Source organism: Protopterus annectens, chromosome 12.part0 (assembly GCF_019279795.1).
Source record: "Protopterus annectens isolate FY-2018-M chromosome 12.part0, PAN1.0, whole genome shotgun sequence".
Taxonomy (NCBI): domain Eukaryota; kingdom Metazoa; phylum Chordata; order Ceratodontiformes; family Protopteridae; genus Protopterus; species Protopterus annectens.
This window is the reverse complement of record NC_056746.1, coordinates 20,459,796-20,474,649: the sequence shown is the minus strand read 5'-3', so window position 1 is coordinate 20,474,649 and position 14,854 is coordinate 20,459,796. Positions and strand designations below refer to the sequence as shown.

General features: G+C 44.0%; 1 protein-coding gene across 1 annotated transcript in view; it reads right to left on the bottom strand.

The window, feature by feature from the left end:
- Window positions 1-14,854, bottom strand: part of LOC122817312 (zinc finger BED domain-containing protein 5-like) — a 1,006,885-nt gene that overhangs the window by 59,355 nt on the left and 932,676 nt on the right. The window contains exon 9 of the mRNA XM_044090534.1: window positions 11,515-11,616. Coding sequence (XP_043946469.1) covers window positions 11,515-11,616 — 102 coding nt within the window. The remainder of the gene's footprint in view (window positions 1-11,514; window positions 11,617-14,854) is intronic.

Below are 14,854 nucleotides of genomic sequence, written 5' to 3'. Positions count from 1 at the left end.
CAAGGTATTATTTGAATGACAGTGTCCAAATCCTGGCAGTGCTGTGTCCATACATTTTTGAGATACCATTGTAGCTTCCTCATATGCAGTTTGGCATTGGGAAGCACCAGAATACAAGATGCCATGAACCCCAAGGTTTGAAGGACTGTCCTTGCAGTCAGCCTGGACTGATGAGACAATTGATGAAAGTAAAGGGAAAGATTCTTTTGTTTGTCCGGGGTCAAAAAGGCCATCTGGGATGCTGTATTCAGTCTCACACATGTCCTGAGAGGGTACTAGACTGGACTTTATTTCGTTCACAGAATACCCCAGGCATCTTAGCACTGCTATCACATATTGCAAATGATGAAGAAGCTCGTCCCTTCCTTGAGCCAGAATCAAGCAATCGTCCAAATAAGGATAGATCTGTATTCCTTTTAACCTGAGGAAAGCTATCACTGGAGCCAGAACTTTCGTGAACACTCTGAGCGCAGTAGATAAGCCAAAGGGCAATGCAGAGAACTGATAATGAGAAGTCCCAGCTCGAAAACGCAGATACTTCCTGCAACTCAGTCTGATAGGAACATGAAGGTAAGCCTCCTTGAGATCCAAAGTTACCATCCAATGATCTTTGCCCAGCAGAGGTAAAAGCTGTTGTAACGTCAACATTTTGAACTTGGGAATGTCCAAATAAGTGTTGAGGATAGATAAATCCAAAATTGGTCTCCACGTGTTCCCTTTCTTTGGTACTAGGAACAGGCGAGAATAAAATCCTAGGCCCACTTCTGGCATAGGGACCAGCTGTATGGCCCCTATTTGGAGTAACAGAGAAATTTGCTTGTGAGCCTCTATTCTTTGCTGAGGAGGAACGTCTGGCATGCCTTTGAAAGGAGGCAAGGTATGGAAATAAAACCTGTAACCGTGGTGTATGATATCCAATACCCATCTGTCTTGGGTAATTAAACTCCAATTTTCTTTGAAAAGTGCCAACCTTCCTCCCAAAGGTGCTGCCAGACGAGAAGGCTCTGGCAGCTGAAAAGGTAGGTCATTGGGTCTGTTTACGAAAGGACTGACCCCTGCCCTCACCCGAAGACTGTGCAGGTGAACTCCTGTTCTAGGCCTGAAAGAGCCCTGAGCTCGGCCCCTACCACGTCTAGATCTACCCCTAGACGGGGAATCATAAGAAGGATACGGCCACCCCTTGGTAGGCCAATTTCTACTAAAGTTCGGAGGCTGAACCTGCAAAAAATCTTTAACAGTCTGCATAGACTTAGCCTTGTCTTCCATTTTCTTTAAGACTGCCTCAACAGGAGAACCAAACAACACATCAGATTGTAAAGGAGCATCTAAAATCCTTGTCTTAACATGGTCAGATAAATTCTGATCCCTCAGCCAGGCGTGCCTGCGAAGAACTGACCCAGTGGCAGCCACCCTAGACGAGGCCTGTACAGCATCAAAACCACATTGCAAAGAATGCTTACCCACCTGTTCAGAAACATGTACTAAATCTTGTAACTCTTTACACTCAATACCCTCCGCCAGAGCATCTACCTTAGACTTCAATTGTGAAAGGAGATAGTTTTGGTATTTCAACATGTGAAACTGGCAATTCAAAGCCCTCATAGCTAGGGTGGAGGAAGTATAAACTTTCTTTCCCCATCTATCCAAAGCCCTGGCCTCTTTATCTGGAGGAACCGGATTTTGACAACAGAAGCCTTAACACCCTTAGGCCCCTGACTAACAGTTTCTGGGTCTGCCCTAGGACTCTTAAAAAGATACTTATGAGCTTCAGGCACCCTGTAATACCTGTCCGGTTTAACAGGAGCAGGAGGCAAAGTATCAGGATTAAGGGAAGCTTCTGCAAACACATCTTCCACAACATCCAGAACAGGAGGTATAGCCAAAGGCCTATGCTGGGGTAAAAACAAAAATTCCCTAAGCCTTTTCCTGGAATCAGAGAAGTCCTGACCTTCCCACTTAAAATGCTCCCTCATGGAATGAAGAGTCTCTGAAAAAGAAAAATCCTCAGGAGGAGAAGCAGAAGGAGTAGAATCATCCACATCAGAATCAAAATAAGGAGAATACTCCTGCAAGTCTTCAGCCGAAGACTCAGAAACATCCGAAGCCTGCTCAAAACTCCCTAGCTCAGGTTCCACCCTAGGTCTCTTATCAGGAGGGGGCAAAGAACCTCTAATCAAAGTAATCAAATATTCTGCCATTTTAAGCATATGCTTCTTGGGCACAGATCCTGAAGAACTAGGGGTGACACCAACTGAAGCTAAACCTGGCCTGCCTCTGGGAGAAGCCTTGGAAACAGAAGGAGAGGGCCTAACCACCCTAGGAAGGGAGGGGAGCACAGTAACCTGAGAAGCCCCTTCAGCCTGACCTGCCTCCTGAGAGGCCACATCCTGCAATAACAAAGTCTCTCCCTGGGACTCCAGAGAAACCTCCGGCGGAACCACCGGCTCCACCAACACCTCTAAAGAACCGGCGTCCGGTACGGACGGCTCTTCAAGCCTAGGCTTAGCTGCTTTGTCCTTGCACTTCTTCGAAGAAGCGGGCGTCGGAGCATCCGACGGCATTTTATAATTGCACCGCTTCCCAAAGACTAGCCTGGCACAATCTAACCTTCTCTTTATAGTGCGCTTATTGAATCTAGCACAAGAGCGACACCCAACAACGTCGTGCTCAGGCCCTAAACAAGGAATACACAAAGTATGATAATCTCTATGTGGTATCTGTTTCCCACAAGAAATACAGTTATTCACTTTTTCTGACATCCGGTAAACCACTGAGGCAAGAAAAAACTAAAATATTCTAACGGGTACTTAGCCAACTTTGACTCTGTCTGAAACTCCGAATTCGAAAAATTTCAGAACGCCGAACGGCACTTGCAACGCTGCTTCTGCATCGGACCATGCGGCAAAAAAGACTGAGGATATGACGTCGGTCATGCGCATTTGTACCCTGACGTCCTGATGTCAGTCTAATGCGCCTTGACCGACGTCAGCCTTATACTTTGATATTCGGGCCGACCGAGGACAGCGGACTACCCAAGTGTAAGGACTGCAGCAATGTGAGATGAAGAACATCTACCAGGAGCTCGAAATCCAGCTTGTAGGCTTGAAGCGCGGCAAACTAGATCTGAGGTCAGTTTGGGCTGGCAGGGAATTATGGGTAAAGGGAGGAGCTAGGAGCTCGAATCTATGCTGCGGTAAAAGTTGCCGGCTCGGATCCGAGATCGGATCCGTGTCCCAAAGGTTGCTGACAAATGAAGTTCCTACTTCAGATGTAATGTTATGCTCTTGTCTGAGGCAATAAAAGCAGTGAAAAATACAAATCCTGCTGGGTGTTTTAAGATTCTAAGACACTGAATATATGAGACACTGCACTTATTGCATGTTAGTCCTAAGATCCAAACTGTGCAAGTAGTGAGGAAAAAAAGGGGGAGCAGGTGGTCAGGTGTACCATCCCACAGCCGCCAGTATATGTATGACTGCATGAAGTGTTACAGCAGGGGATGCAAATGATCCCAAGATAAAGAGTCGGGAGGCTCAAAGAATTGTTCTGCTAAGGGCCCTCTAGAAAAAATTCCAACCACTACCCACTGCAGACTGCCCTTAGAAATAAAATATTTTTTTTTTCAGTGAAGGAGACAAACTTTCAGAACCTTCTATGTAGAATGAGGAGGAAAGCTCAGAAGAAAGAAGTATATGCATCCTCTGTGTGAAGTGTGTAACACAGCCCTTTTCAAGGGTAGAACCAGTTAATGTCCTCATAATGTGCCTCCTTGCTGAAATAATTTTCAAAGTTTTAGTCTTGCTGGTTTGCAAGATATGACAACTGTTGGTTCTTTATTTCTGTACTCTTTCGTTTCTGTCAGAGGTTTGGGCTCTCAAGTACTCCCTAACTATCCTGGTGCATGAGCAGAAAGCTTTTCTTTCTATGTTGTCTGCTGTTCCTCTTCACTAGTATAGAAGTTAAGCAATGACTTGCCTGAAATGGTTCTTTCTTACCGAAAACAAAACAGCTGTTCAGAGACTTAGGTCTGTTATGTTTGGTACTGGCCTTGAACATGTTTACAAAGTTCAGAGGTTTGCAAGGAGTAGCTAATGCCTAAATATATTAGGAATCTCTTGCAAGATAGTCTACCAGTCAACTTAGATAAAAAAAAATTCCTGCACTGAAGACACAGATAAATAAGGCACATAAGCATATGGAAACTGCTAGTACAGGAAAAAAAAAAAAAAAAAAGAGCAAAATAACACCATTCAGAGATAGTACAGTTTTGTACCTACCATAAATGTAGATGTCCGAAGTGGATAGCATCTGCAGTCATAACAACTGGGTTGTCCTGTCATCAGGCAGCCCTTCAGTCGGCCGGATTCCAAAGTCCGGGTCCGGCTTCGGCTGATGTCGCACTTCACACGACGTCATCTCTGTTGGTCTTCGGGTATAAAAGCATCAGCCGACGCCATTTTCCTCAGTGTTTCTTGCCCCAGATGCCAGTAGCCCTCTTGAAGGCTAAAATTTGGATAGATGCCAATGTTTCCAAAAAGATAGAGGTAAACAAAAATAAGCATGTATGTACATATATACAAACAAATGCACCATAAAAGATCCCCCCCCACCAGCTAGCTATTAGGAGGGTAAACACCCTAGGAGTACCACAGAGGGGAAGGAGGGAGGGTAATCCTGACTGCAGATGCTATCCAGTTCGGACATCTACATTTATGGTAGGTACAAAACTGTACTATGTCCTTCATGGATGCATCTGCAGTCATAACAACTGGGTAGAATACCATAGCCAACTAGGGGAGGAGGATAAAAGTAGATTATGGTGTGTTTAGGATCCCTTGCAGTACAGCAGTGGCAAACCCTGCTCGGGATCTGGAATATAGAGGCAAATTATAATGCTTGGCAAATGTATGCACGGAGGTCCAAGTAGCCGCCTCAATAATGTCTTTGGTTGCCACTCCTCGTAAGAAGGCTGTGGTAGTGGCTGTTGCCCTTGTAGAATGAGGTCTTATGTTCTGTGGAATTGGTTTTCCATGGAAGGAGTAACAGAATCGTATGCAATTTCCTATCCATTTGGAGATTGTCTGTTTGGAAATAGCTTTTCCTTCCCTTCCTGTTGCATAGGCTACGAAAAGTTGGTCAGTCTTTCTGCTATTTTTTGTTCTGTCCAAGTAGTAGCGTAGCTGTCTATGTACATCCAAGGTATGCAGTATTCTTTCCCTCTGTTTTGTGGGTTGGGAAAGAAGGTAGGTAGGTGGATTGCCTGGTTTAAAGACACTCTGGATACCACCTTAGGCATAAATGTAGGATTAGTCCTCATGGACACTCTATCTTGGTGGAAGATTAGGAAGGGTTGCACTGCCATTAAGGCCTGTAGTTCTGAAAGCCTCCTTGCTGAAGTAATTGCCAGTAGGAAAGCAGTTTTCCATGACAGGTGTTGTAGGTCTGCTGTTGCTGCTGGTTCAAAGGGTGATAGTGTCAACTTTTCTAGCACAAAGTTTAAGTCCCAAGCTGGTAATGGTGGTTTCCTTGGAGGTTTTACATTCTTGATTCCTCTGAGGAACTGCCTGAGCAAAGGGTGCGAAAAACAGGTGGATCAAAGCTGTATTCTGCTGAAATAGCTGATGCATGTATCTTGATGGAGGAGTAGGACAGGCCTGAATGAAGAAGTTCGCCAGATACTCCAGAATGTTAGGCATATCTATGTTTGACACATCTTTTCCTCTTTCCGTACTCCAAATGACAAACCTTTTCCATTTTCCAGCATAGTTCCTTCTTGTTGAAGGTCTGCGTGCTTCAAGAATAATGTCTTTAACTCTTTGGGAAAGTTCTGGATTAGCTGCTGCTATGTGATGTTCCATGCAGTCAGTTGCAACGATTTTAGGTTTGGATGTATGATGCTGTAGTTGTTCTGAGTTAACATCAAAGGCATCAGGGTATTGGCCACATATTGTTCGAGACATGCTCCTCAGCAGTGGGTACCAGTGTTGTCTTGGCCAGTTTGGAGCTATCAGGATTATCCTTGGACGTTCTTCCTTGATTTTTAGTAGTACTTTGTGTATCAAGGGAAGAGGTGGGAATGCATATGCTGTTAGGCCTTTCCAGCTGAAGGAGAGCGAATCCACTTTCCATGCTAGTGGGTGGAATGTCCTTGTGCAGAACTATTTGAGCTGGTGATTGAGAGGTGATGCGAATAGATCTATCTAAGGCATTCCCCATTTCTTTGAGATGGTCTTGAAGATGTCCGGGTGCAGCTTCCATTCGTGGGCATCCGATGTGGTTCTGCTTAATATGTCTGCTAGAGTATTTTCTTTTCCCGGTACAAATATTGCCTGTAACTGGATGTTGTAGCTGAGTGCCAGGGTCCACAGCTCCAAAGTCATTCTGCATAGGGGTATGAATGAGTGCCTCCCTGTTTGTTGATGTACCACATGACTGTGGTGTTGTCTGTCCTTATCATCAACTGGCCCTCTTGGAGAAATGGTTTGAACTTTTGAATTGCCAGTTTTACTGCCAGCATTTCTTTTAGGTTGATGTGCAGGTGAAGTTGATCCTGTGTCCACAATCCTTGCACGCATTTGTCCAGCATGTGGGCCCCCCATCCTAGGTCTGAAGCGTCTGTTGTGATGGTCTGGCTTGCTTGACATCTGCGAAAGGGTAGGCCTGGGTTTGACTGACATGCCTGAGCCCACCATAGGAACTCCTGCTTTAAGCATGGAATTAGTGGGATTTCTGTTTCTAGGCTGTGTCTGTGTTGGGACCATAAATTCTTTAGGTACCACTGTAGTTTTCTCATATGTAGTCTGGCAAATGGGACCAAGATTATGCATGATGCCATGAAGCCCAAGGCCTGCAGTACTTTTCTTGCTGTTAACTTGTTCAGTTTTGTTAGTGCCAAGAAGTAAAGAGGGAGTTCTTCTTGTTTTACTGTAGTCAGGAATGCCATTTGATTTACTGTGTCCAATTCACCAAGAATGTCCTTGTTTGGGATGGTATCAGCCTTGACTTTTGTAAATTGACTGTGTATCCCAGTGCTTGTAGCAAGTAAATGACCCTTTGTAAATCTGTTGTCAGCTTGCTTTTGTTGTCCCCTTGTAGCAGGCAGTCGTCCAGGTATGGGTAAATTTGAATTCCTGTAGTCTGCAATGGGCGATTACTGATGCCAGGCATTTTGTGAATACTCTGGGCACAGTAGATAAGCCAAAGGGCAATGCTGAGAATTGATAGTGCTCTGATCCTGCAAGAAATCTGAGGTATCTTCTGCAGATTGGTCGAATGGGGACGTGCAGGTATGCCTCCTTGAGATCTAGAGTTACCAGCCAAGACTCCTTGCCCAGCATGGGAAGAAGTTGCTGTAGGGTCAGCATTTTGAATTTTGGGACAATGATGTATGTATTTAAGGTGGACAGGTCGAGAATTGGTCTCCAACTTTTTCCTTTCTTGCAACTAGGAATAGTCTGGAGTAGAACCCTTTCCTTGCTCTGCTGTTGGCACTCTTTCCACAGCTCTCATGTTTGCTAACTCCATTATCTGTTGTAGTGCCTCTGTTTTTTGATTTGAAGGTAGATTTGGCATTCCTCTTTTGACTGGTAAAGTGTGGAAGTGAAACCGGTAACCTTGATCTATGGTTTGTAAAATCCACTTGTCTTTTGTTATGTAGTGCCAGTTCTTTGAAAATAAGGTTAACTTTCCGCCTAGAGGAGCTGCTATTTGTTCCCTGGTAGGCGGATTTAGGGTTAAGTCACTGTGGTTGTGTTGACGTAGTGGCAGTGGTTGTGTCTGTGCCTCTGTTGTTACCTTGCCACTGTCGTCCTCTGTAGGCACCTCCTCTGGATTGGTTTCTGCCTCTGGAACGCCTATTGCTGCCGCTTTGAAATTTTGTGGAGTCAGGAAAGGACCAATTTTGGCAGGCCAGTTCCTGCTAAACCTTGGGGTTGAACCTGCAAGAAATCTTTAACCGTTTGAACAGATTTTGCCTTTTCTTCCATTTTCTTCATAACCTGCTGGGCAGGTGTACCAAACAAACTTGTCTTATCCATAGGAGCATCTAGCAACTTAGCTTTAACATGATCCGTAAAGCTTGCTCCTTTAGCCATGCATGCCTTCTTATCACTGTGCCAGTCATGGCTGATCTAAATGAAGCCTCCAGTGCATCATAGCCACATTTTAAGGAATGGTTGCTAACCTGTTGTATGTTATTTACCATTTCTAATACATATTTCTTATCAAGAGATTCATCAGTGGTTAGTTTTTAGTTAACTGATCAAGCATAAACTCTTGGTATTGTATCATGTGAAACTGACAGTTTAAAGCTCTAGCTGAGAGAGTAGCTGAAGTGTAGACCTTTTACCCCATCTGTCTAATGACCTTGCTTCCCTTTCAGAAGGAATAGGGTTTTTAGCTATGGTCATGCTACTGCCTTGGGACCCTGGGATATAGTTTCGAGTCTGCAAGTGGGGCCTTGTAAAGGTGGTGATGAGTATCTGGCACCCTGTAAAATCTGTCTGGTTTGGCAGGGGCTGGGGGAAAGAATCTGGAGCGGAGCAGACATCATTGAAAGCATCATCCACCACAGAGAGAACAGGAGGTATAGCTAAGGGCCTGTGCTGTGGGAGGTGCAGAAAGGTCCTAAGTCTTTTCTGGAGTCTGAAAATCCTGTTGCTGCCATTGGAACTGCTCGCATGGCATGTAAGGTTTCCCCAAAGGAGAATTCTTCTGGTGGGGAAGCAGCTGGAATGGATTCTTCAGCATCAGAATCTTCAAAATTGGAGAAAGGAGCCTCTGGCTGGTCAGTTATGTCTGATTCACAGCAGAATCATCAGAGGACACTGGCTCAGGGGGCTCTGCCCTAGGTCTCTTCTCTGGGGGCTGAGAGGCCCTGTCTGGGTGAGATTGAGATCCTCTAATTAATGAAATTAAATCTTCTGCCAAAGTAAGCATTTGAGAACTAGAAGAGGGCCTGGTTGTGGGGGGTTTAACAGGCACTGTCTTAGTAGTCTTGGCTGCTTTAGCCCTGGCGAAGGCCTTAATGGACATGGCTGCTGGAGGCCTAGCAGCACCAAGTGCTGGGGTAGAGACATCCAAGGGAATGGTGTCTGATAAGTCAGTGGCAACCACCGTAGTGGATAAAATTTCTGAGGCCGATTCAAGAGTGGTAGCAGGGGCCTCAGTTGTAGAGATAGGTTCAGCTGTACTTTGATCAGTTTTCTCGGTTTCGGCCGAAACTGAGACACTCGCGGTTTGCTTAACCATGGTTTCGGCCAAAACCGCGGACCGCGAGTGTCGGTCTTTATCTTTGCGTTTTTTGGCAGATTGGGTAGTCGGAGGATCCGACGGCATAATGTACGCAAAATCAGAACCGAAAAACTGTTCTGCAAACTCCGACCGACACCTAAGCGTTCGTCGGTTGAAAGAAGCACAGGCCGAACAGGCTGCTACGTCGTGGGCTGGGCCTAAACAAGGCAGACAATAAGAGTGGAAATCTTTATGAGGTATTTGTTTCCCACAGGTTAAACAATTATTAACTTTTTCTGACATCGGCTGAGGCAAGAAAGAGTCCCCAACGGGGTACTTAGCTTTAGAACTCTTCGAAGTAGTATTCGGTAGAAGTAATCTCTGGATCCGACCGACCGGCACTTGCGAACAGCTTCTGCTTCGGGCGCCACGGCAAGAAAGACTGAGGAAAATGGCGTCGGCTGATGCTTTTATACCCGAAGACCAACAGAGATGACGTCGGGTGAAGTGCGACATCAGCCGAAGCCGGACCCGGACTTTGGAATCCGGCCGACTGAAGGGCTGCCTGACGACAGGACAACCCAGTTGTTATGACTGCAGATGCATCCATGAAGGACATCCATATTTTCTAACCCACGAGTATTGGTCAGTATCACAGAGACATCAAAGTGAGCAGGGTAGACCAGACTTCCCTACCTCCACCAAAAGTCTGCAGCTCATGATCTGCATGCATCCCTGGGCAAGCTGGGAGTTACAACCCCTATAAAATGTCCTAGGTCTTGTCTGGTATATCTCCTAAGTGAATCACCTGGGGGTTGTTCTCATATAGTACCTAAACCAAACACTTAACACTGAGAAGCAGTGGTTGGAAACCAAGATAAGCTCTTCACTTTCATGGACAGTGAGCACAGCTACCCTGAAAAAGAAAATTATTTCTGCTTCTTGTATCATGTCACTGTCTCAGTAACTAAGATCATGACTACAGGTGAATATCTGGACAAAGACAGCTTTCATCATCTGAAAGGGACTCCTGGTTCACTATCATGGTCCAGAACATAATGCCTGAAGTACCTCCACCTCTCCTCCCATACATTAACCCATATCCCAATCTTCTACCCTCAGTTATGAAAAGGACTGAAAAATATTTGTACTTCTCCAACTGCGGTAGGTGCCACCCCCCCACCCTCATATGCAGAGGACAACTTAATCTCTTCTAGATGAGAACCAAGACCTCTGAGAGCCTGAAATTAATCATCTAATTGTTCCAGTGCATGATGGAGTTCAGTCACTTGATAAAAAAAGGACATCTGGCAAGGACCAGGGCAGCTACTTTATAATAAATACAATCAGGCCATTCAAATATGCAATGTGAGAGTAAAGCAGAAATCTCCGTCAGCTAAGAAAATTACTCCTAGCAGTTTATCAAGCAGTAAGAAGAATCCGCTTTAAAAAAATCTGTAATAATCGCAAAACGAAATGTTCAAGATGGGACTGTGGCAACCACTAGAAAGTTCTAGAATGCGGGGAAGACTGTTTGTGTCTTGAATTTTACATGCACTTTTATTTGGATTTCTACTGTATTGCTAAAGGTGCTTAGTTACCATTAGGAGGGAATTAAATTCCCTTTATTTAGATAATTCACCTTTGTGGCTCTTGTATGAAAGGCAATTAAGAATCTGAAGGACTTAATTGTATGGACCAGTTTCCACATTAAATATGAACTTCAAAAGAAATGGTTAGTGTGTAATCATAACAATGAACACTATACTTCTCTTGTTGACATGAAAGCTAGACCAACCTCTCAGTTTCATGAGCATCAGAAGCTACACCTACAAAAACAATTCAAATGCTCCTGTTTTATCGTAATGGCTGAACATTCGCCCTAACCCTTTACCTTTACTCACAGCTATACTACCAACCTCCCTGCTGTTTTTCTCCCTCTTTCTACAAGTTTACTTGATGCTCTGTATTACTAAGCAAAGGCCAGTATGCAGCACATAACAGCCAATGTATGGCTACTTTTAACTGCAATGTTACTATTCTGTCTTATTATTGTACAGCTTGACTGTGTGTAACATTTACATGTACTAAGAATGTGTTTTATAAGTTCTACTGCTGAATATTTACCGATATGTATGGCATTCAAGTTGTTACTGTATACAAGTGAATGGTCTGTATGTTGCCTTAGCCTGATTAGAAAGGGCAATAAAGGAAATGTAACCTTCCCCACACAACTACCCTTTCCAAATATCAGTAGTTAAAATATCAAAATGCAACACTTACCTGTGACAGCTCAGCAACTGTTTCAGGGTCAACTGTTGACATGTCCACATAGCACTTGCCGGGCCGGATTCCTTGCAAGACACCGCTGGGACCAAGTACCAACTGAAATAAAAAAAATACAGTGTGAAAGGTATGCTGGATTTAATTTTCAGTGGCAAATTAATGAACAAATGATCCAGTAAATGAGAATTACATCTCAGCAGGTCTCATTTTATCCTTATATCATCATCGATTTCATCAAATATTTATTTTAGCCTGACAATAAAAATAAAGTACACCAGACACAAGTTGAGTAATGTCAGCTGGATCCCAGCAGCTTTAATCTGGTGACCTCCATAGACTAGCACACTACTCCAAAACATGAAAAACCCCAAACTATCAATGAAAGCACATTAACACTTTGTGGCTTTAATTTATTAATTTACTTATTATTTGTTTACTAGGTAAGTGGACTAGTCGATTTTCAGCCATGACCAGACCTCAAAGAGCAGAAAATATATCACTGTCTTTCAATCAACAATATTATACAGAAAAGGAGAGCACAGCAAAATCTAGAACATAGAAAGACTGAATGCAGACATGGTAACATTAAAAGATACAGTCATAATGCACTGAAAAAGTACAGTTGTGTAAAATCTTGCCATAACAGTAGACACCCTTCCCTTCACTGTTGCAGTATTCCTTACTCACGGGACCTCCTGTCACGGGTAGCCCAACGTTTGGCCAGTCTACCAAAGCCTTAGAATTTTAAGGATGTTGTATGTCACATGTATGCGCCCTGATCACAGCGTAGGGAAAAAAAGGTGACGTACAGACGTACCTATCTCAGAACTGAATAGACCCAGGAGGAACAGTCTAAGGAGCAAAGGGGGAACCCGTGCATCCAGAAGGAAAAAAGAAAAAGGAGAAAAGAAAAGGGGGAGGAGGAAGGGTGTGAATACTGCAACAGTGAAGGGAAGAACATCTACTGTTATGGCAAGATTTTATACAAGTGTACTATGTCCATCCATATCACTGCTGCAGTATACCTTATTCAAGGGAAAGTACAAATGCTGAAGAAGAAACAGGACAGGAGGAAGGCCCAGCAGATGACTCAAGAAAGCCATGCAAGACAGCCCTGGCAAATCCAGCTCTAGAATTGGACACAACAACTAAAAGTATGCACAGAAGTCCAAGTAGCTGCCTCACGCATGAAACTGATATCCAATCCCTTGAAAAAAGCACCAGAGGAAGCCACAGCCCTGGTAAAAAGAGCCTTTACAGAAGTAGAAAGGCTTTTCCCATGAAGAGAGTAACAAAAGGAAATGGCACTAGAGATCCAAGAAGAAAATGTTTCCTTAGAAACAGCTAAACCTAGAGACCTAGGATGAAAGGAAATAAAAAACTGCTCAGATTTACAAATGACTAAGTTTTACCCAAGTAATATTTAAGTTGGTTATTTAAATCCAAGGTGTGAAGAACCTTCTCATTAGCAGACTGCAGAAAAGGGGAACAAAAGTGGGCAAATGAATAGACTGATTAACAGGCAACTCATTAACCACCTTGGTCATAAAAGAAAGATTAGTACGAAAAGATACCCTGTCTCAATGAAAAACTAAAAAAGGAGGGGCAGCCATAAGGGTCCGAAGCTCAGACACCTTTGTAGCAGCAGTAAGGGCCAAAAGCACAGTCTTCCAAGTACAATGCTGTAAGGAAGCTGAAGCTGCAGGCTCAAAAATAGCTTGACTCTATTTTTCAAGAACAAAATTAAGGTCAAGGAAGGAGGAATAGGCTTCCTGTAAGGCCTGATATGAAGGACGTCTTTACGAAACTGTTTGACCTCAAACCTAGAAGCCAAAGGAGGAGTCAAAGGCAGACAAGCAGAAATAGCTCAAATGTGAGCTTTAACTGAAGAATATCCCAACCCAACTTGGATTAATTCACACAAATGAGAACCAAAGAACTTCCACAGAAAGTGGATCCTGGTTATAAGCAAGACACCAGAGAGAAAATCTCTTCCCTATGGATAAAGAAGAGTTCCTGGTAGAGGATTTAATGGCCTCCTGCAGAACCTGAAGCACATCCTCAGAAAAAAAGTGCCAAAAAAGGGATCAAAACACTATCACCCACACTGTCAGTTGAAGAGTGAACAAGTAGGGATGGACGAGAGACCCCTTGTAGTGTGAGTAGGTCTACCATATGAGGTAACTTGTGGTGACTGCCCTTGGCTAAGTGCAGAAGAAGGAACCAATGCTGTCTAGGACAAATGGGAGTCACCAACAAGATTTTTGGGAGAGTCCTGGTCTATCCTGAACAGGGCCCTTGTTATGAGACGAAGGGAAGGCATAAATAAACATCCCCTTCCATGAAAAAGACAGGACATCCACCTTTCATGCCAGAGGGCATGGGAGTCTGGCGCAAAAGAGAGGAAGTTGTCTGTTCAGAGGAGAGGCAAAAAGATCTACATGAGGAGTAACCCACTGGTGGACAATGGCTAGAAACAAATCTCTGTGAAGCACCAACTTGTACGTCTGTGTTATGGACCTGCAGAAAGTCTGCCACAAGGTTCTGTTCTGAAGGAATATAAACAGCCTGAACAGTTACCCGATACTGGACAGCCAGATCTCAAACCTGTAGAGCCAGTCTGCACAAGCGGTAAGACACCCCCCCCCCCATCTGTTAATATACCACATCACTGGTATTGTCTTTAAACATTTTGAGAGGTCCTGGAAGGAACAGACTATGGAAGGCATGAAAAGGATGGACAGCTCTCATCTCCTTGATGATGATATGGTCCATCCTCTGGTGAAGGGACCAAAGGCCTTGAACCTTTAATGGGCAGAAAGAAGGCCCTAACCAGCATCTCAGGTATCTGAAAAAGTTCCTAAGAGGGGACTGGAGACTGAAACGGAAGCCCTGGGTTGAAAGATAGTTGATGAATCCACCACTGAAGCTCTAGCTTAAGGCGTTTAAGAGGAGGAACTAGAAAGTCCAAAGGATGGGAATGTTGAAGCCATACTGACTTTAGCACCACTGTAGTTTTCTCAGATTTAAGCCTGGCTAGAGGAAGCATAAAAATGGTCTGTTGAATAGTCATTCAGATTTGTTGGGACTGTCCTTGGTTTTGGAAGATTCAAGACTTTTTTGCAGCTCCCTTTCCATATTCTGTTTACCTGTGTTTTGTTGCGACTTAATTCTGTTTTTTTTTTTTGCTAAAATCACATAAGGGTAGAAAATTCTTCGGAAAACTAGGGCTGAAAAATCTTACAGATACCCTGCATCAGCTTGCCCCTTTCATCATACTTTTTAGTCACCTCATTAGGGGGGCCAAACACAAAATCTCTATCCAAGGAAGAACTTC